Below are 22775 nucleotides of genomic sequence, written 5' to 3'. Positions count from 1 at the left end.
GTCAACAACCTGGCCACCCTGAGATTTTGTTTCGGCTTTAATCGCTTATAAATCGTACCCGACACTGGCTTTAGAGCTACAACGCAGTCGACATATTCAAACTAGAACCACAGGGGTGCCGGGAATGACGGCCAAAAGTTAAGATCGAGCTTTGGTATTGTCCGCTTGAGCTAATCTCCTTTTAAAAACTCTCCTTGTCGAGATGCGATCCACTGTTAGCCCGCTGATCACCACTTCTTGGTGTCTTTTCTGCCCTACCGTCTCTCAACATATCCCACTCAATCGACGTAAACGCTGTAAGGCGTGCCACCTTTTCGTCTGTGGCGGGCGCAAAGGCGCCATGAGATGTGCAACGGGCGAACCACTGGCCAGGTATTGTTGGGCCAGGTAGAAATTACGGACAATGAAAACCATCACTGGGGTCATGGCCGGCGTGGCTTTTGGTCAAAAGCGCCTGCTCCAACACAGCATCTCGATCAAACCAGATGCCTCTCGACCAAGCACGGGCCAGACTGCCAACGGTTATTGCACAGCATACTCGGACTAGCACAGTGATGCTCCATTTGTAGGGCAGGCCCCAGGGTTTTTTGGTCCAGACGCACTGTCTTGAGTCCGGTGTTTCTGGGTGAGCCTCACCGGCTACCCGCCAGTGTGACAGGTCATATTTGTTGCTTGCTACTATGAGAGCCACATTGCTTTATTAAGACGGCCCGGAGCTTGTGGTCCAACCGAGTCAAGCATGATTGGAAAGTCACACTTGACTGATTGCTATTTGCTCTGAAGCACAATGCCTGCCTCTGACGTACAATTGCCCGGGCACTAAATCATTGACTTCGGCAAACCATGGGCAACGGCTACTGTCAACAGGAGCTATGGCTAGGCTGTGGAGACAAGCATGTCAAATCAACATACGGATAGCAACGAACTAGACACTGTTAGGCCTCATGTCACCCATCTCGATAGAAGCTACATAGCTCCTGCGCTTGGTTTATGCTTGGTGTGATGCTCTGGCAAGGCTAGGGGCTAATTGTATATGCATTTGACAGATCTGTAGTGTGACCGGGCGATCTTAGTCTGTGAGCAGTCAGTCAACTAGGTCTACTTTGATCCTGTTGGTTTACTTACGACGTTCTGCTGACATTGACATTAACGTTGTAAGTTAGTAATTACACATCTACCCTGGCACAAGGCTTTTCAGCCCACGAGGCGTCCGCGTGCCATTCGGCGAACCTGCATATCCAGCTGCTACCGTACTTTATATCTGGCCCTCAAACAAGTGGCGTCTTGTCTTCGGTTATCAAACTGTCAGTTGGACCGACAAGGGGCAATGTCTCCCCAGAGGGCTTGCCTTGCTGACCCTGTTTATGTGTGTTCACAATAATATCTTGGCCGAACTCTAAATAAGCGCCAAGCAAGCCTCGAATCTGTATTTGGCATTTCGTAAGTTCAGGAAATGCCGTATTCGTCTATCATGATAGCCCTAGGTATGCGTACGAAATCCAACGGCCGTGAAGACAAGAATTGTACAAGGGTTAACGGCGAACTCTTTTGCTAAATATGAGAACCAGGTTTTTAGAAGCATCAGACTAGCTCCTGTGACTTAGACCTGGAAAACAAGGACCGTTGACGCTTTCCATGTCACCTGTCACAACCAACAGAGAGACCTTCCGGTGGCTTGCTTCTTCAGCTGAAGAGAGAGAGAGGTTGTCCCGGGGATCAAAGCCGAGCGGACCGGAACGGCCAGAGAATCTGCAGTGGCATTACTATTACTGCAGGATAATCTCAATACGGACCCGTGGATGCGGTCAACCCATCGTGAAAGTCAGCCGCCCCTCAAGACAGACCGTTGTGAGTGAGTTGAAAGTCAAACCTTGATGGCTAGACCCATAGGTACCATCGTATCGTAGATCTCAAACGAAGATGCCACCACCGGCTGGTGGTATTCCCGGACAACGAATCCGCACATCAACGTCAGAAACATGCCCATCACCTTGGCACCACTGGGTGAGTGTGCTTTCACGACGTCGATCTGAGGGCTTGTCGACATGGGTGCTTTGTCAGATCTAGCAGGCGGGTCAGTATCCACGATTAAGTTTAGGATGACTTCATGAGGTTCCCAGCCTTGTCAGATTACATATCAAGCTGGAGAGGGTGCCATGATTAAAAAAAAAAAACCACTCTCTTGTGTAAGTGGCCCCGTTATGCTGCAGCCTGCAGCCCGCAGGGCCTGGTGAGCTCCATGGCTTGGGACCAGCGTTCTTAGGACACGAATCTTGAATCATTGATGAGCAGATAGGCTGACATTTCAGCTCGGTGCCGAATCTAACTTGCCGCGAGGTTACACACGTTGCAATTGGGTAGGGTGTATAAATAAGAGGAGCGGCTTTTGCAGCTGGGAATACCTGTTTATCTATATAAACTTTAAGATGTACAGGAGCTGAAACCGCCGTATCCTTGGCATTGGGAATGGCCATGCATACCCTGAGCAATGCCAAGACATGGGCGGTGGAATGGAATGAAGGTGCCTTGGGTAACGCGAGTTGGCGTTGAGAGAGGTAAACAGATGATCACTAGGTATTCATACCAAGCCACGAAAGACGCGCTGTATTTGCACATGATGGCATGCATTAACTGAATGGCAACGCTGAGAGCCTCAGGCCTCCAGGTTATGTGTCTTGAGCTAAACATATCGAGGACTTGACAACTTTGTACCTATCAATTCGTAGCAATTGATTATGTTCACCAATTGGGGAGAAAGACCTAGGCTAATTTGCCTCCTTCAGACCCCATCAGGCCAATGAGCTTGCTGAGATGGCAGTTAAGCGCCCACGAAGATGCCCCGCGTGGGCGCTTACAGCTGTCAACCCAACCAAAGAGCTCAATGAGCAGGGTTCAATGACTTGAATGCGTTCACTAATTGGGCATGAGGTAGAATTGGATAAACCATCCAATGCTTGTTCTGCAGCTTGTGTTGCAGCTATTCGGTAAGGACGGGAACTTGGTCTCTGGCGATGCGGCCAGCTTCCCTTTTGTTTGATGAGACGAAGTAAATGCCGAGATGACACTGAAAGTCCACGGAGTATAAGCAGCGGCAATTGTAACTCTTTGTAATTTTCTTCAAATTTTTTGTCAAATTCTCTCGTCTTCAAATTCCCAATATCAAACTCCATAGTTCAAGTATCGTGGCAGTGAAAGCGCGACATCTTGTGCGGGGCTATCCAAGCTTGGCACATATTACGGGCGGCTAGAGATAGAGTAGCAGCAGCTTGGAGCTATCCTGGAGAGAGCTCCTTCAGGGTCTCATCTTTTTTTTTGTTTTCTCCTTTTCCATCTTCATCTTTGTCTTGTATTACCAAAGCTCTTCTCTTGTTGAATTTCTCAGTACAAGTTATTGTAAAGTCATGGCGAGCCACTACTACCCTCGTAAGTTCCACCCACCATCTACTTGTTCATCATGACACCCAAACTGATCATGACACCTCAATAGCTCCGCCCGGCGCGGCACAAAGTTCCCCAGGTTCGCAAAAACTCTCATACCATCTCCAACTTATCATGAACTCTAACCATCGTATGTCTGAGCAGCTCCTCAACAGCAACAGCAACATCGCCAATATGCGCCGCCGCCGACTTCTCCTCCAGCGAACCAAACGCAATTCTATCCTCCTCCACCTCAACCTCAGTCGCCTCCGCAAGCCGGACAAGCTATGAACTATCCTCCTCCGCCTCAACCCCAATCTCCACCACAGACTGGGCAGGCCGTGAGCTATCCCCCTCCTCCTCAGCATACACCATCTCCCCAGGTTCCTCACCAGCCTACGCCAGTTCACTACCCGGCACCTCCCCAGCAGCAGGCGACTCCTTCTCCTCAGATTAGGAATCATTCCCATAGCTCCTCTCAGGGTAACTACCCTCCTCCTCCCATGTCAGCGCCAGCGTATCAGCAACACTTCCAATTCAACCAGCCTCAAGCAACCCCTCCGCCTCAGCAGACTCAGTATCATGCGCCAGGCCAACAGAACAACTTTGCCATGAGGCCTGCAGCAACTCCTCCCGCACCAACGCCCCCTGTGTCAACACCTCCGGTAACTACACCTCAGTCTACTCAGCAACATTTTGAGCCACCTTCGGCGCCGGTGTCGCCTCATCACAATGATTCGTACCCACCTGAGAAGCAGGGGTTAGAGCAGGAGGCACCACCACAACAACAACAACCTGGAACTGCGAGAGCGATGACTGTTTCTGGTGCGCCTCAAGCAGGTAATTTCGTCGGCGCCGAGGCCACATCCGATGATATTGGGACATTCAATGGTGGCAGCTACCGTATCAGCCATCGCGATACCAACAGTATCCTCACCATACAGCTAGCGATGGGCTGCCCGATGTCCGGCAAGCCAGGCGCAATGATCGCCATGTCTCCTACCGTCACGTTGAAAGGACAAATCAAATTCAGTATGAAGAAGATGATCACTGGTGCTGAATTGTCAACTTCAACATATATTGGTCCTGGCGAGGTGCTTCTGGCACCACACAGCCTCGGTGATATCACTACTCTGCGCCTCACAGGTAAAGAACACTGGTCAGTAGGCCACGATGCATTCCTTGCTTCAACACAGGGTGTTATCAAGGACCACAAGCGACAAGGACTCGGAAAAGCCATGTTCAGTGGTGAAGGCCTGTGGGTATACAAGGTCAGCGGTACAGGACTGCTCTGGATATCGAGTTTCGGTGCCATCATCAAGAAGACGGTAAGATTTCATCACCAGAACGCCGTTGGATCATAGACTGACACTCAGCAGCTTGTCGAGAACGAAAAGTATATTGTAGATAACGGCCATTTGATCGCATGGGACACCAAGTATGTCATGGAGCGTGTTGCCTCGGGAGGTATCATCTCGGGACTTGCTTCTGGGGAAGGTTTGGTCTGCAAGTTTACCGGCCCTGGAACTGTTTACATGCAGACTAGAAACTCTGTAAGTGCTTCTGTCTTTATCACATTCGTTTTTTTCGTTACTGACAAGACACCAGAGGGCATTTGCTGCGTTTATGGGAGGACAGCAGTACCAGGGATAGAATTGCATCTTGACGAGAATGATATACAAGTTGATGTCGGGGAAATCAGTCGTTTCAGTGGTAGCTGATTTTATGTTCTTGATAATACCTTTGGTTTGGAGTTTATTTTGCTTACTATCCTTGTTGACTACATACTTATCGATAGCCTCATGTCATATTTGTGATTTCAGTCCATTATTTGCTGTGTCTCAATCATGTAATTTTACGGTGTTAGATATTGCACCTTCTTCAAGTCGTAAGAATACAGCACTCTCCAGGAAAGAGGGCTCCTTCCCAACTCCCAACCTTCTCCCGATGTGCACCTTCTCCGTCACTTCGGATGATTACTACCACCTGCTGATCGTGTCCCCCGTCTGTTTCTTTGCACCAACACCATCACATCTTGGCCTTCGTTAGCAGCAGATTGCTTCTTTTTTGGACTATCTATCCCGCTACACGCAGCATTAAGGCATCTCGTCTAGAGCAACACTGCCTTTATAGAAGCGAGTTCACTTGTCAGCGATCATCATCCAAACTTTACACGGCCCCCTTCCGGCCGTTCCAACTCTCCTCCTCCTTCCAAGACGATAAGCCTATAAACGAGTACCCACGACTTCTCGACTTATTGCACGCTTTGGTTGTATTGCTGGTGTTCGCCTCGAGTAAGTGTTCCTTGGGGCAGCTGATATACGCATCGTGCTACGATCAAGGTGGGTTGTCAAACTGTCTTGCTGTATCTTGGTACTTACCCGCAACTTAGAAAAATCTCATTGAGACGCTTTGAGATCTTCCCACCTGTGGCCGAAGTTACGTACCCTTGGCAAGCTGTACCGAAGCGACGATAAAAAACAAACCGCCCATATCATAGGCAGCAAGAGCAATCCAACGTCACCTTGACAAAAAGCGATTTCAGAGCTCGACTACCTTTCAATCGAAAGGATACACCAACCGTTCATCTGTAACGGCATTCGATCGGGTGTGTGCCTGTCTCCACGTCTCGCATTGGTTTGCACGAGCTGAGGTTCTCGCCATGAATTCCGACAAGAGAGCCCAGAGTCGAATGGCTCGTAGTGCCATCTCGTCTGATCCAATAAGCACGGATGGATCCTACGATATAATACGCTCTGTGCCATCTTCGCTACGCAAAGAGTACTCAGGGGATCATAATGCAGCCTCAAAGTTCGCTGAGGCGATGAACAACCCAGATTGGCGTCGTCGGCGTGAAAGTTGCAGTGCCTACGACTCGATAGCTACGACAAGTAGCAACGCGGGTTGGGTCACCATAGGCAGTAGTGAAAGCTCCCAGCTTCATACAAACAAGGATGCCAGTACATACAGCAGAAGTGGACGATCTTGCACTTGGGACTCCATCAACAGTACCAATCACTGGCGATCCAGTCTTGACAGCTCCGAAGTTAGCAGCAGAGATATGAGTGAGGCTCCCATTGACAAAGATCGTCCAAGCGTAGATCGATACAATATGCCTACGGCGGTGAACAAGAACTTGGGATATAGCGCCCATGGATTATGCGCCCTGCTAGACAATTCTGAGATCATCGATGCTCCTAAAGACGTCAGAATACTGAAGTTGGTTCCTCTCTTACCCGAGGACGGTAATCCACAGGATTCCGGTCGTGTCATCATGGAGCATGACAAATCGTATCCCATTGCTCACATACAGCCCGCGCGTGGAATACTACCGCGGTGGGATGTATCTGTAGAGGCAGCAGATGAGAGATACCGAAAGTATCTCAGCTTCTTTTCTGATCGATCGAGCGAAGAGAGGTATAACACGTCGAAAGGCTCTGGGGCTGGAAACATTGAGAGGGCCAGAGAGGCTGTTTATCAGGACCCAGCAGTCACCAATGTTGGTAACAGAATCGGCGAATCGCAGGAGAAGACCGAGGTGCCTCCGCCTTTTGTATCCAACAACCTAAGGACACATGAGCTCAGCCGTAGAAACGAGGCTTTCAAGAAGATCTTGAGTAGACTTCAGGCAGCCAAGACCAACAAAAGCGAAAAGGTGGTTACAGAAAGGCCGAAAGAGGAAACTGGGCAAAGAAGCGAGGAGTTCCAAAGGCTTCTGAAAAAACTTCGGCATCAGTCCGGGTCAGAAACTCGACACCCAACAGAAGAGCACAGTTTTCAGCCAGAGCTCTCGAAAGAGCCGTACAAACCGCAACGCAAAGACATAAGTTCTGATCCTGCAATTGTCTCAGCTTACACCAGCTACTCCAAGAAGAAAGAGTGGTCTCAAGACTCTGGGGTTTTTATGGACTCGGAGTTGAACCCCAGAGCAAGAGAGTTTCTGTCGTTCAAAAGCTTCGCAAGGGCATCAACGAGCTCAGACGATCCCAGCATATCGGAACGAGGATTGCTCCAGCAGATGGGCTTAGGCAAGGGTAGCGAGGAAAGTGAATATTTTGTCAACCAGCCTGCCGAGATGGAATCGACGAGTTTGAATCATAATATGCCTCCCATGAAGTCAGACTACCTCAGCGCAAGTGAGAAAGGGGACACAAACCCAGAGACTAATCCGATTCCTATTGGACAGCAAGGCTTGGTAGGGTTCGATCACACATCAAACATTCTGCCGTTTTCCAATGTTGCATTTCCGTTCGGCGCTTGTCAGACCCCAATGCAGAATATCGCTGCCCCTGAATTGCTATCCAGCCTTGGATTGGTGACACCAATTGGAAAATGGCCACCAACCACCAGTTTCGGAAACCAACTCAATCTACCTACAGCCAATCTTCCTTTCCAGTCATGTGCGGTTGCACCCAACCCCTTGATGGGCATCAATGCAACTCCTCAATTGCCTTGCAATCCAACGCTAGGAAGCAGTGGTTATTCAGCTTGTCCACCTCCTGTCTTTAAACCGATACTCCCTGACCCAATCCAGCAACAAAAATATGAAGCGTACATCGAATGGCGTAAAGCCAACGAACCAGGATACGCCCTTGCATGCAAGAGCCGACAACAGCGTCGGGCCCAGCGTGGTTCAATCCCACCACTTCCAACGCTTGGAAAGGTGCAACACAGTGAGGTTCAACCTGTGTGAGTACAGAAGCTCGCTGTGGGTTGCATTCCTTGGAGGAGAGAGTAGATGATTCCTGGAGGCCACTATAATGTGTCCCTCCACTTTACACTAATCGTCTATCATGATTACATACGGACAACGTATACTTTAACCATCAAGCACGGCTCATCATGTTTTTACAAGCCTCCTTATTGATGAATTCAGAAATTAGTCGATTTGTACAAGAATGTACGTATCTCGCAATTGCTGATGAACGTTGATTAATTCTGAGATTGCAGACGCATCGCAAGTGCTCATTTATTGAGCAGACCACTTGCTATTACTACGTGTCAGGAGCATTGCTGGTGACACGAACTTGGGACCACTTGGTTGAGCGACTGCCCGAGTCTGTTGGAAGGAGTGTGGAGATGCTTCACGAGGGTTATCAAGTAGTAATGCGTGGCGAGATAAGGAAACCACATTTATTGAGGCATTACAAATAGGAATAGTCATGATCAAACAATAGTTTCTGGTCACCTCGGAGAATAACTCTCATAGGTGTAATGAATTCAAGCATGTGTTACATCAATACGCAATGAACTGCACTGATATGCTCGTGCTGTGACAAGCTGTCGTCGACCCTGGAAAAAGACAAGGGATAGTTGGTGTCACAATGTAACAGACGTTCGAGTCCCCGTCAGCTCTTGGTCCCATCTTCCGTATTACGAGCCTGGAAATGACTCTGTATTTCTTGGGTGGACGGCTGTGGTAAACGAGATACTAACCCTATAGCATGAATGTCTGCACCAGTTCCCTCCATTATTACTCACAGCCTGGACGCGTGAGCCTGAAATTCCAAGAGCGCCTTTGGCCCCCAAATATGTCATATATAGAACCTCTCTGAGTCACCCCTTTCTGCCATAAAATACGGTGGTAGGCAAAGTACGAATAAGAAGAAGTAGGGGGGACAAGGGGATTAGGGTGTACGAGGTGGTGTCATTGGGGGCCATGGTACGACGTTGAGCTGACGACACGAGTGTACATTACAGTGAACGTTGAGGCTCTGCGGAAACGAGTGTTTGCATATGTGGTGAGACGTTTCGGCGGTTGTTATGGGAGGCTGTCAAAGCAAGAGTTGGAAAAGGAGTTGTATGTACATCCTCGTTTATTCTTTCATCATATCTTTGTACATGGCATCCTAAAAACAGAAGAAGAACCTAGATTTGACCTTTCTAAATGCCAGAATGCTCGCAAGTGCTCAAACATTAAAAATCCATCGCGTATGAAAACATGTATGCGATGGTGGTATCGTTGTAAAAACAGAACGCCGTAAAACCCAGTATATCCATTTTCCCACAAGTAAATAGCACGATTACCTGTTCAGCATTCCTCGCCTTCTGCATCCTCATCAAGGCCTTCACTGGGGCCCAAAAGATTTGAAATCTCGATTCTAGCTGCTTTGAGCGGTTGGCATGTCTCCCAACCTGCGTCAGTGACTTTGATGACTCGGACGTCAGGCTGTGACGCCCATTGTGTAAGGGCTTCGTCGTTGTCACCGCCAAATACGACCGGCGGTTCTTCATTGTTGGCGGCACGCTCAAGGTGAATCGCAACGTGCTCCATACGGTTATCCCAAGTCCTGGGACCGTTATCGAAGACCGTCATACAACCTTCGGCTGGACAGCGCATAAATGTCGGCAACGTACACCGTTGTTTCATTGCTTTATCCTGCAACTCCTTCTCTTTGAGTATCCAATCGAGAGGAAAGGCCTTGTCCTTCTTATCTGCTTGGGCAACTTCTGCGGGTGCGTGCATGCGGCGAATATGCTGAGTGTAGAGATCCTTTCTTCTGAAGACTCTGCAGTGTGTAGGGTTGTTAGAGGCTCCCTTGGAGATGCTTGGTGAATTCCCACAGCTGCCAGAAGTGCAGAGCCAGTAATTGAGATTGAGGTGTTGCGCCGAGACATGTCGTTTCCATTCGTTCTTGTTTGCAAATACCTGAGAACATCCCGCAAAGTGGAAGACACAAATAAAAGGACGATTGTGCATGGCGGTGATGTGCTTCTGGAGTACTACCGCATCGGAAAAGGTCATGCTGCAGTGTATGCACCTTACACTTCTACCAGACGAGGCTGAGAGTAGGTTTCGATTTGCTGAAGCACGAGGAGAGCGCTGAGGCTTGGTGACACTTGTGCCGGCAAATCTGTCAGGGCTAAACCGTGTTGTGCGGCCACGGCGAGTTTTAACTCTGGAGGTTCGGGATGCTCTGGCCCTTCGGTTGGGCTTGTATTCGTCGTCGTCGTCAGCCATAGTAGACGAAGCGTCGGCACTGGTTTCATCTTCAACTTTGATACTTGCATCCATGGCTTCCATCTCAGGGTAGGAAACGCCGACATGGCCTTCAAACTCCACAGGGAAGTCCGGTGAAGCTGCAGAAAATGAATTGCTCGAACAGCTAGCAGGACAGATTGAAGTAGATGCAGTGGCACCAAAGTATTCCATCTCCAAGCCGAGAGTGAATTCAGGCACTTCCTCTTCCACATGGCCGCTGTGTAGGGGCTGAGTTGACTGGATCACTGCCGGATTTACATATCCTTGCGATACACCCGAGACCCCATACGGTGAAACGCTGGGTGACGGCGAGCCGAGGGACGAGATATGAGGGGACAAAATAGCGGTATCGGATGGGGTAGATGGGCCTCGAGTGCTGTCGACATATCCATCATTATCCGTCAACGGGGGACTTTGGGGACCGCTGGCTGCTGACGAATGTTGGTAGGATACTGGTGAACCATGTCGGAGATGCGAGTTCTGGTGAAGAGAAGAGCTCGTATAGGGATAAACGCCATTGTAGTAAGCGTTCTGCACGGCGGGTTGGTGCGGCGTAGCAAAGAAACTAATCGGTGGCTCTTGGAGATATCTCTGCATGCCGCTGGTACCATCAAGACTACCAGAACAAGGTGTATGGTATCGGAGGAGAGGGTCAATTCGGTCTGTAAGGTCTTGGTATTCGGCATAGTCAGACTCGCTCTGGCACATGTAGCGAATGCTTGGGGCATAACCAGCCCCATCAGTCTCTTCGTGATAGTGATGAAGGGCCATGGTGTTAGTGATCCAGCAGCGTTGCTACTAGTGATTGGGTACAGAAAAGCGAGATTTCGAATTCGAAAATATAAAGTGATGTCAGTCCAAAATCTAAAAGATTTCAGATCAACAGACACATGTAATGACTTGTGTCGTGGATATAGGAGTCTGGATCTTGGTAACGCAGGACAGAAGGCGTGTAAGTCAGGCAGTGCAAGTTCAAAGACCCAAACAGTATATATGATCGGGTCAAAATAAAACGAAAAAAGGGGAAAAAAGATAAAATCTGGGTTGAAGTAGGCAAGACGAGGTAACATCTGAGTCGCTGGCAGAAATGGAGAAGAAGTGTCATGGTGGAGGGCGAAGGGGGCCATCTTAAAAGGCTGATAGAGATTTCGAGACTTGTACGGGTAGATGGTCTCGCGGCCTGTCTGTCAGCATTCTACAGCGAGGGCACAGCTTCCTCCCCAACTTTGAAGAGCAGAGCCGCAAGTACGTATCTTTTTTGGAGAGGGTATGGAGGAAGTGGAGGCGATGTGAACTGGGGCCCATACGCTGATCTCGTCCTGGATTACTTTTCAGGACACCTGCAGGATAACCCTTGGAAAGTCACGACCTGGCCCTGACCCTGGCTAATTCAAGTCTGCCTCTTGCCTTAAAAGATGGTGGGCTGAGCTAGCAGAAGTAGGTTGCGTCCTCAGTCGTGGCTGTCATTCGAATGTCTATTATGACTTGGAATTCTTGAGTCTCCTGGCACTGCAGAAGCCATGCGGACCCTTTTCTAGCATGTTGTGAATGCACACAGCCTTTGACAAAGATTCTGAGAGTCGGTAACGGATTGGTACCGTTAGATACAAGCAGTTGGCCTTATCTTGTTGCAAAACCATACGCGCGCATGACACTAGTTCAAGGCACCCGCAACACCTTGACGCCACTAATAGCGCGGTCTGGCCCGTTCATCCGTTCTAGTAGTGCCAATAGAGAAGCCAGCCTTGGCTGAATCCATCCATCTATTCATTGACGCAGGATTGAGGGGGATAAGAAGCGATATTAGTGTTGGTGTTGGAGACGTAGGGGAAACGGCGGTGTCTGTGTGTCGGGGAATGCAAAAGGAACGAACGAGACGCAATAGACGAAGAAAACGCCTGTGGCCTGGACTAGCTGGCCAGGTAATTGCAGCGAGCCTGAGCCTGAGACAAGCTGATACGTGACGACTCCAGCTGTCAGTGAGTCTCGAGTCAAGGCCATGGCATGCCAACCATCCATCGGTTGTTGGGTGTGGGTTTGTACAGTACAGGCCATGTCTTAAATCCCGTAATAACCGCTTAGCGGCTAACAGATCGTGATTGAGATACAGTACGGAGTATCCGCTGCTCGATGACAACCTCCAATGTATAGAGTACAGAGTACAGAGTGCAGTGCAGTGCAGTGCAGTGAAGTATGCACTTTGATGGTGCTACCTTGGTAGGGAGATAAGGAACATGATGATGTCCAGGTGTAGTCAGGGATTCCGGGTGTGGTCTGTCGTAAACGCCTCTCTGTAATAAAATATATAATAAGTGATGCAATCTTCTGCAGTGTCGACAAGTAGTGACGACGATGGCTGTAGGTAGGTAGGTAGCTGCAGATGGAGATACGTAGAAGGGTATCCATCCATTGTTGAAGATGCCAGCTCCGGTTTGGAGAAGTTGAAGGAAAGGGCAAGACCCATCTGCGGATCGACAGGCGCCTAGTCTAGCCTTGGTAAGCGAGGCCTTAATCCCCGCAGCCCTTGTCCGGGTGGTTGATCCTTCCTTCCAAAGCTGGCGGGTCCCACTGAAGAAGGCACCCTGAAGTGTATTCGGGCCAATCGTATCCTGCAAACTAAGCTCCAATAGGCCTATACAGCATTGCTAGAGCCAACAGTCTTACAAGCATCACGACGCCCGACTAGCAGGGCTCACCCAGTCATAACAATGCCTACCCGACTCTATGTACCATGCAATCAACACTTGCTTGACTCACTTATCCGTACCTAGACCACGATGGCCCTGTACTGAAGATTGCGCGTGTTTTGCTTTTCTCCTTTGGCTTGTAGGGTTTTGTTTCATTGGTCCAAAGACCCTTGTCTGGCGCCGTGTTGAATGACACCAGCGCCGTTTTTAGCTGAATTTACGGTTGATTACAAGAACCAACTCAAGCGTTTACCTTTTCCATCCATACGATGAATATTCGCAGCATTCTCTTCATGGTACATAATCGGGCAGCAAGCATCCAGGGTCAAGGACATGGTTCATCACATTACCCCACGATACTTTGTCAACTTTGACAGGTATTTCGAGTAAGATATCATGTAATACTGACGCCCACGAGTCCATGCACTTGGTTCAACCAACCACAAAACAAGACATCGAGATCCCCTCAAGCAAACTTACAGTCGTATTGAATATCATACTCTTGACACAAATGCCCAGACGAGCTGAACTCTAATTACGTAGCACGTACATAAAAAAAGGACGGCACGGCACATGGTGGCCCCCGGCTTTGGGGGCCATCAATAAGGCAATTCTTTTACATAACTTTTGTGACACTGGCCCCCAAACATAATGTAAATATCTGTGTGCACACCTTCATGCGGCTGTGGCCTTTAAACTCAGCCCTGCAGTCGTATTAGCTCCATTCACAAACTGGAAACTTGGACGTATCTGTCAGACACAAACGCAATACTGACGCTTCCATCTCATTGTGAACAAGAGCCAATAAGGTGCTACCAATCTGTCGTCCCTACCTAATGTCTTCCATATTCAGTAACTATTCTTACCCCTGATTACTTGCAAGTTCAGGAGGCCCACCGTCTTTAATCGTAGGTTCCCCACGAGGTAATTAAGGTGTCTGTAGGATTAGTGACGCACCAATCAACAAACAGTCGATACACATATGCACGAACCGTCAGGCATGTTTTTGTTCCTCTTCGAAAGATAGCAAGTCCTCTGCACTACCTAGTTGAGCAATACTATATGATGATACAAACAACAAGAGGACTCGGGCCTCAGCAATCTGTTCATTGATCCAGTACCGTGGAGGTGGGACCTTATCCCGAGTTCTCTTTTGTGTGATAAAAACCCCTGCCCGCAGCATGTACACCAGGTGATTGATTGCTGGATATCGATACACCCGTACTAAATGGCTACTATGATACTTATCCTCATGTCTCCTAATCACGCTGCATATATCTTTCAGGTGGCTGCTGGTATTCTATTCCGGTTCAGCTGGTCTGCCTGCCTTTTCCCCATACCGGCTAGGCCAAGCTTTCGTTACAACAAAGCGCAGATCTCATCTCTTGCGGATATGTGCCTAAGTCCGCGAGATAGCCTATTCAGCACTGCCCTGCCCTTGCCCAAAGATCACATCATCTGCTTGTCTGTCTATCTCAGCCCTTGCCTCCAACCACTTCAGCTTCAGCTCCTACTAATATATGCCTTGGCAATAGTGACTCTTCATACAACGTGACAGATGACAAGGGCCGGAATAGTTTCCCGGTCCTTGGGACGCGCCTACGTCTTTCTTCCTAGCACTCTGAACAAGCCGCCTGTTACACAGAACTGCTTAGCGGGGGCTCGTAGTCCCACTTGAACAAGGAGTCAGGGAGTGCCAGCTATCACTGGGCTCTACTACGCGCCGAGGACGTGGCTAGGTGGCTTTGACTGAGACAGTAGCCCACGCCATAGTCTTCCCGCCAGCTGTTGACCAAAGTGGAAAATCTACGCATGCCAACCAAACATTCAACATGTAAGTCGTGTGGATAGCATGGCCATGGGTCTCCAAGCTGACGCCCCTGTCATTTACACTTTTGTCGATTCACAGGGGCTGCGCAATCGTGTACATACCGAGTATCCGTAGAATCTATCGAAACCTGCGGCGAATTATCCGTATTGGGGGATTCGTGAATGTGCAAAGTTGCCCGAGACTTGGTGGTCACTTTTGACATGAGCTTGGAACCTATGACAGCTCGAACTCGAATGGGTCAAACACAACTAGATTTCATTTGTTGGCAGGCATACAAGCTCTATGCTTCAAAAAATTCGCAAATACGGGATAATCACAAGACAGTGCTTCCAAAGATACGCCCGATACAGACAAAACACTACCAGTAATCCTTCTTTTGATGGGCTAAATCACAAAGTCTCTAACTATTTCCGTTATAGGGGTATATGTTCCATCGTTATACATCATTACCAGACAGCAGCAATATCCAGCAAGTTGGTGCTCCTCCCATACTTAAGTACAGGGACCTAGCTATCGTTAGGCAAAGTCACTATATGCACAGAGCAATCATCGCACTTCCGTCGATTGCATTCAAAGCACACTGTGTTGTGACGGAAGCTATTCTCGTTATTGCAGTCGCACTGTTCGACGTGTGTTAGTTACTTGTAACCCACGACAGAATTTTGCTGTTCACTTACGCATATCCACATGTATGTGTCTTTCCAGTTTCGGCGGTCTTCGATGCTATTATCCTCCGATGTGGAGGGCTGAGGGGGGGTGGCATCAGGCACAAATGAAATAGACGAAGATTCAGGTGCAGCTCCCAGGGTAGCAGTGATTCCGGTGCTCGGATCTTTCTCGTGTACCCATTCGCTGATATGCCTCTGGGCTACATCACGACCAGAGAAGTGGTCATCAATATGATCACAACGTTTGGTCCACGTATTGTCCGTCTCCTTTGTCTCGATAGTTTCCTCGCAGAAGCCGCACCAGAAATGGGCGTCACAATGACGGCCTTTTCTACATGTGTCGACCTTTTCTTCCAGTTCATGTTGGTCAGAAACTTTGTGCTCTTTCGTAAGATGGTTTCTGAAACTCTCGCGGCGATGGCAAATCTTGCCGCATAGTTCGTTGGTGCCAGACTTGGTGCAATTGCATACCCACGTCTCTAGCTGATAGTGTTGGATACTCTCGTGTCGCTTCCAGTCGTTTTTACTCCCAAATGTCTTATTACAGTTGATGGAGGTACACCCGTATGGTTTTGAGTGCCTCTTCTGGTGCTTCCTAGGTAGATCGTTAGTAATGTGCTAGGATATTGCAGTCGAAATCGACCTACTTAAGCTCACAGAGGCGTGGGAACGTCTTATCGCAATCCTGGCACTTATATATGTTGCCTTGGCTCTTGCCACCAGGCACATCCGATTTCGGCGTCTCGTCTCTGATTTCAGTCGAGTGCTTTTTCATATAGCTTGCAATCACTTCTTTCGGAATTTTGTCAAGAATTTCGTATGTCAGGTCTGGACTGATGTTGGAAGAGTCAAGGCTGGACTGGTCTGACAATGTGACCGCCCTTGGGTTTTGTTGAGCCTCATCGACATCCATCATTCCAATATCGGGTTGCTGGGAGCTCGAATTGTCGCTGATGCTAGATGCCTCCGTTTCTGAAGTTCCGCTTTCTTGCACGCCATCCATGTTATCTGGGGTAGCATCGTCATGTTGCCCAGACTCAGAAGTTGTAATATAATCGCCTGGTGCATCCTCTCCAGAGGGAGAAGGTCCTGACCACCGATCTTGGGGTACGGGAATAGGCCCACTGAGTATATCAGGTCGAATAAAATTTTCCTCGCTTTCTCGTACGGGAGCAAGACCTGATATATCTCGTTCGATTGAGATACAAGCTGGACCTCGGGACAGGCCGCTGATGCCAAGTTGAAGCTGTGAAGTTCGCCTGTCCCCCGAGTGTCCGCGAGAGGACAAGATTGCGGAAGGATGTGCCAAGTTAGGAGATTGTTCCTGAGCTTGAAGATATGCCATAGCACTTCCTCCAATACCCTCGAGACCTTGTGACGGGATGGGCCTTTTTCATATTAATCGGGGGCAGGTAGGTGGGAGTGCAGAGCGGAATGACCTACCGATAAACATATTCCGTCAAATCATCGTTAGCTGAATATGATTTATGATGCATTCTTTCTAGATGGTTGCGGAAGTTATCTGCTCTGGGCCATATTTTGGTCTTTTTCGCACAACTGCCAATGTTGCATACAAAGGCACGCCCAGAAACAGTTTGATCACTGTGTACTGTCCTCTTATGTCGGTCAAGATCGTTTTTTGAGGTGAATCCTTTGATGCGTGAACAGCCCGAGACATTACAACACCAGGGACGAGTGTGCTTCAATTCATGCTTTCTACAGAGTATCAGTACGACTGCTATGTCAATATGACAAAGACTGGAAAGTTACCTCAGCTCCGATCGCGTACGGCATGACTGCTGGCACTCTCTGCAGCCCCATCGCTTTTCTCCGCTTGTTGGTGTTGCAGCCACGCTTGCAGGACGACGAGGACGAGCCCATTGCTCCTGATACTGCTGAGAGGCGTTGCCAGCAGCCTGGCATTGAAGTTGGAGCGATTCGAGATTGCTGTTGACGAGCTGAGTATCGGCGTTTTGCGAATCTAATGTTTGAATATCGGGATCAAGGTCTTCGCCATATGTAGAATGATTACCGATACTATGAGTAAGACGACTTCCGTAAGCCGAGTCTTCCGGGTTTGTATCACACTCAGACAACAAGGGTTTGCTCCTGTAATCTTGATATGAAGTCTGAAAGTTGGCAGACCCGAAAATTTGCGAACGAGCACTGGAGGAATCATAGGAAAGGGGAGTCATAAGGTCATCGCCGGCGCCAGACCAGTTCGGATAGAAGGAACTTGTGGTCTGTGACCTGGGCTGGCCCAGACCCGCCAGATTGACATTTTGTTGAGCTATCTGGGGAGACATAGTCGAGCTGTTACGCCGGTCTTGTAAGGAATTGAACGAGTCCATGGCGATGATGACAGTTTTCTGGTCAGAGGAAGTTGGCGTATGCAAGGTCGAACTGTGTCGTCTATGCTAGTTGTAGTAATCACGGAGTTGGAAAGCTGTCGTAAGCCGTCGCTATTTCGTGGTTAGCATCCGAGTCTGAAGTAAAACACTTGGAGTCTAGGAATCGTCTGTGAATTGCATTGTGTATGTATTGAAGAGGCCGTCGAGTGAGCTAATTCGGTGGAGAGAGCAAACATGTTGGCAAACTGGTTGCGAACTATACATAATATTTGATGATACAGAGTGTAAAGATAAGTTAGGCATTAAATCAGATGACGGATAGACACCTTTAACAGTTTTGGGCATGTATTGAAAATGATAGGACAACTTGGAAGTTGGCGTAGCAAAAGTGGTGGTGTGTGTACTCAAAGGCAGTAGGCCAAGAGAGGAAGAAGTATAAAAAGAGGTCGTCATGCTATCCCACCAGAAGTTACGAGATAGAGACAGAAGAAAACAAGCGCATACATTGATTGATTGAATCAAGATCAACCGCAAGGGTCCTCTCTCGCTGACAAGAATCCCTCCCAACAAGGGATCCCAGGCGGATCACAAACGGGCAGTTGCTAGCGCGATGAGCAGTTTCGACTTCGACAAGATCGAAAAAACAAGTCGAGCGCGGCGTCGCGGGACTTGGGCGAGTTGCAATCGAGGTACGCTATGAACGCGGTGTTGTGCTTGCTCCGTGCTAGGCTGCTGTCATAGATCCATGCGATGGATAAATGGGCGAGCCACAGAGTCAAGTAGGCAAGGCAAGCACAGATGAGCTGGAAGAAGAGGAAGAAGAGATAGGCGACGAGGCAAATAGAGTAGGAAGCACAAATGGGATCGAAAGTGGCGGGGAAAGGGGGGAGGAAATAGAGGAGAGAAGAGAAGTGTCGAGGTAGTGTCGCTGCGATAAAAGAGAAGGCACTTTGGATATTGGTGTACCAAGGAAAGACCGATTCATTTGAGCAAACTCCCGCCCGTTCTTTCCTTGTCTGTCTTCCCCGAACCGCCTCACTTTGGGGCGTTGCGATGGTTTTTAACCAATCAGAGCTCTTGTTTCAACCCCAAGGTGCTAGGCATCCAGCGAGGCAACCAGTGTCCGCCTACTGAAGAAATTGGAGAGAAGTTATTTTGCGAACCATTTTAATCAGTCACAATTGATGCGGCTCAACAAACTACAATTTCATCACACATTTTAATGGCACTGAACAAATGCGTCACTGGCTCATTCCCACCATATGTATATATATATATATATATAGTTTCATAAAGGGAATAGTTTCTCCTTTTCACTCTCAGATTGAATTCAATTAAGAATGCTCTGCGAATACGTATCTACTACTTATAGCACTGACTGACAAACAATCTTGGTACTCGAGGATATTGAGGCGCAAGCACAACCTCACCACCACACCAGATCCAGTATGTATATACCAAACCAGCTACTTAGTAAATAGATAACACAGCTACTATTTATGATTCCAAGTCCCTCAATACAGTGATTTGTTATCCACTGGTTTGACGTATCGTCACATGGCCTGGCAGAAATCATGGCTTGCCCCAGACCTTGGTCTCAGAATTATCCCCTTTGCATCTCGATCCCTTGTCAATTTGCACACAAGATCTTTTCTTGGAAAATATTGAAACTCTATGCACCTCCCCATATGCCCCTGCAAGATCTGCTTTCGTTGTCTCTTTTCTCAATTGTTCACACTTGAAGACTCAACTCAATTTGGTCGCCTGCATGTACTTGACTTGGGTAATTCTGCATCCTCCCGAGAACAAGACATTTTATCCTTGGTATCGATCCTCGACTTTGATACCTGCTGGCCGAACAGTGTTCATCCAGAGTATCTACTACAAGATTTTTGTTAGTCTCGTTTTCCTGGGCTGGTCTTAGTACATGCATGTTATACGAGGACTGTTAAACATACTTCTGTATGGATCAAAACCTCATCACTGGATAACATTGATAGTTTACGCACTACCTCGCTTGCTCGTAGTCGAGCCTCTTGGTAACTTCAGCTTGTCATATGACATGTGTCCCAAGTAGGAAGTGGTCTTGACCTCTCCGCCCCTTATTTGGACTTTTGTGCTTCAATGCTTGCACATCATCCCAGCTATCGTCAAAGCAGCTCTTTGCCTCACAGAGGAAGAATAAACTCTCGAAGAATAAACTCTCCGCCAGTCACCATGAACTACACTGTACCACCAGATACTCAAGACTCCTCCTCGACCCCACGGGTCCCACGGGTATCTGCTTTGATATATATGCAACTATCTTCTTTCAGAAACGGAACACTGGGTCTCTTTGCATTATGCTCGAATGTTTTTCGATCCAAAATGATACATAAAATTATCTATGCAGATCAACACGATTACTTGCATGAACGGGTGACAATTGGATACTGAAATTCATCCTTGTTCATAATCTCATCCTCAGACAGCCACACGACCTTGGGCCAGGAAAAAGAAAAGAGTAGACGAATCGATGGATGCACTATGGGGCCGGGGTGTATTCTCTTGCTATAAGAGACTCGATTCCTACCGTTGATTCTGGATATATCGTGAGCATTCTATATTCACCTACAGTCAGTTTCAGTCACGGTACAAACATCATTGACCAAGTCCTTATTACTGCGGCCGCCGAGATCAGGGTCTATGTGAGCAATTATTTCACACTTCTAGGAGGACTCTGGCTAACTCAACCTCACCAGCACTTGTCAGATCATAATATCCCCTTCAATCACCTAAAATGTGCGACTGGGAAGAGTTCCTCTTTACTTGCAACCACTCAACTCTCCGCCTCAAGTCGTACTGCCACTTTGCTCGTAACGACCCCAATCATCAATGTTTCGGTGTCAAAGTGCTTCGAAAGTCCTGGCGGCAGTGCGTTCCCTGTGAGAACTGCGCAATTGCTTGGCGGGCGAGGGAGATACAGACGCAACAAAACTGCCAGGATGCTCAATCTATGCATTAGGGGGCAAGACACGCAAAGATCTGCCGTCCTGGGTGGCAGCAATGCTTGGTGGGAAAAGGGTTGGTCGACGATTGCGGTGCACTGTCCCAATATTTCTCTTTTTTCTGGCTCTGAAGTTTTCAAATGCACTCTGTTTGTATCCCGGTTTACCTCTTATTATATATATAGGTAGCTAGAAATCAGAACTGAAGTTGTCTTGCGGCGTAGCACAAGTACGAATCAAGCTGTGGTAACGAGCAAAGATAGCTACCTGCATGAACCCTCATTCTGTCATTAGAGATCTCATCCGTTGCACACAGTGGCGCTTGGAGCTCCTGGTTCGACTTCCTTCTACCAATACGCAACGTCTTTGTGGAACGAAGCTGTTCAGCCTAGATATGAACCCTTGCTGCCTTGCGGTTACGAGCATGCACTGTGTAACCCTCGACGGCGCCACAGACAAATAATCGGAACGCAATGGTATGTTATGAAGTGGCTGTTTCGCGGCCGGTTTCGTGTAATCTTGGTTATGTGTTAGTGAGAGATACGCCTGGGGAAAACTCGTCCTGGTTCCGCAATAGCGCACGACTAGGTAGGTAGCAACATATTTGTAGCTAGTTCTCAGATCTTTCCCGGTGGACAATCCTGGAATATCACGTGGCTTGTTTGACGTTAAGTGTCTACATTGCATATATTGGAGATGACGATGATGTGAAGCACACATCCATCGTTTGGTAAGACGTCGCGTGATGGCTGAAGCTTGCACAAACTCACAACAGCGGAGAATAACAGGGTAGAATCCCACAAGACCCTTCACAATAGCACAAGATGTAGGACTAGAAACGATGAATTCATAACTTGACGTGAGTACTCGGGGGCAACTCGGTTAGTCACTCCTGGTTTGTGGCGCCCTCCACAACACCAACGATGTTGTACCGCTTGGAGAAGAAAGTGATCCAGTCGTTGAGAACGCCCTTCTCCTTATCATCCAAGTCCTGCCACTCTGGAAGCGCATCCTCCTGTTTTGTCGAGGACTTGGCTAGAGCTCTTGAAGCATCCTTGCCGGCAAAGACTAGAGGCATTGGTCAGTTATTATGTATGTTGACACTGATGGTAGAGTGTTTAAGGTAAGCTATTACCATTGTAGGAAGCTCCAGGGAGGTAGGCCTTATTTCCAGTAACATCATAAACCTTGCCCTTGAAAGACGGTCAGTCGTGTTCTTTGGATGAGATGAGTTGCACAGCAAGTTGCAAATTGACTCGTGGGTGTGCTTTGACTTACCTTGATCGCCACGTAGCACTTGCCTCCTTCAGTAGCGCCTGTTAATCAATTAGTTATTTTCTTGTCAAATCCGAAGACCGAGGTGAGGTTGTTGATCCTCATGCCTTGCTGAGCGTCTTGAGGAGGTGAGACCGTACCGTTGGCCTTGGCAAGCTCCTCCTTGGAGATGATGTCGTCCTTTGGAGGGTCGAGGGTGACGGCAGTCTTGGGCTCAAACTTTCCAGCCATTGTTGCAAGGGTATTTGTATTGCAGTATTGTAGAGGTTAGTAAGAGAATAGGTACAAAAGATTGGATTAGGCTGATAGAGGATGGTGGGACCTTTAAATGATATGAATGCCCCGTCCCCTCCGTCATATGCCAGACTCTCTCCCCCTCCCCCACCAAAGCCAAAGACAAAGTCAAACAAACCCGACCCTGAACCTACGCGCTACCCTCGGCCAAAGCCAACGTCTTAGCGGGTTCCAAGGATCCGAAGCTCACTGAAGATTCCCGTTTGATTGGAAACGCACGGGCCAGTATTCGTCAAAAACGGAATTGGTCTGTGCGCGAGCAACTATGATGGAACTAACGGAC

General features: G+C 48.4%; 4 protein-coding genes across 4 annotated transcripts, besides 2 other annotated features; 1 reads left to right on the top strand and 3 right to left on the bottom strand.

Annotated features, from left to right (window-relative positions):
- Nucleotides 1-6079: 6079 nt before the first annotated feature.
- On the top strand, nucleotides 6080-8110 carry FPSE_02658 (uncharacterized protein; the record flags this gene model as incomplete). Its single annotated transcript, XM_009255777.1, has 1 exon — nucleotides 6080-8110. One exon carries the CDS (start codon nucleotides 6080-6082, stop codon nucleotides 8108-8110), a length of 2031 nt encoding a protein of 676 aa, XP_009254052.1.
- Nucleotides 8111-9448: 1338 nt separating this feature from the next.
- FPSE_02657 (uncharacterized protein) lies at nucleotides 9449-11170 on the bottom strand (the record flags this gene model as incomplete). The annotated part of the gene is made up of 1 exon (XM_009255776.1): nucleotides 9449-11170. One exon carries the CDS (start codon nucleotides 11168-11170, stop codon nucleotides 9449-9451), a length of 1722 nt encoding a protein of 573 aa, XP_009254051.1.
- A 1394-nt stretch (nucleotides 11171-12564) lies between these two features.
- Nucleotides 12565-12592: a microsatellite.
- Nucleotides 12593-15363: 2771 nt separating this feature from the next.
- FPSE_02656 (uncharacterized protein) lies at nucleotides 15364-17936 on the bottom strand (the record flags this gene model as incomplete). The annotated part of the gene is made up of 6 exons (XM_009255775.1): nucleotides 15364-15423; nucleotides 15499-15537; nucleotides 15595-16180; nucleotides 16233-16973; nucleotides 17029-17301; nucleotides 17356-17936. 6 exons carry the CDS (start codon nucleotides 17934-17936, stop codon nucleotides 15364-15366), a joined length of 2280 nt encoding a protein of 759 aa, XP_009254050.1.
- Nucleotides 17937-19196: 1260 nt separating this feature from the next.
- Nucleotides 19197-19221: a microsatellite.
- A 2588-nt stretch (nucleotides 19222-21809) lies between these two features.
- On the bottom strand, nucleotides 21810-22429 carry FPSE_02655 (uncharacterized protein; the record flags this gene model as incomplete). The annotated part of the gene is made up of 4 exons (XM_009255774.1): nucleotides 21810-21991; nucleotides 22059-22116; nucleotides 22202-22239; nucleotides 22339-22429. The coding sequence occupies 4 exons, from the start codon at nucleotides 22427-22429 to the stop codon at nucleotides 21810-21812; spliced, it is 369 nt and encodes a 122-aa protein (XP_009254049.1).
- Nucleotides 22430-22775: the final 346 nt, after the last annotated feature.

Source organism: Fusarium pseudograminearum, chromosome 1, assembly GCF_000303195.2.
Source record: "Fusarium pseudograminearum CS3096 chromosome 1, whole genome shotgun sequence".
Taxonomy (NCBI): domain Eukaryota; kingdom Fungi; phylum Ascomycota; class Sordariomycetes; order Hypocreales; family Nectriaceae; genus Fusarium; species Fusarium pseudograminearum.
The sequence above is the reverse complement of the archived record's forward strand: the minus strand, read 5'-3'. Positions and strand labels throughout refer to the sequence as shown.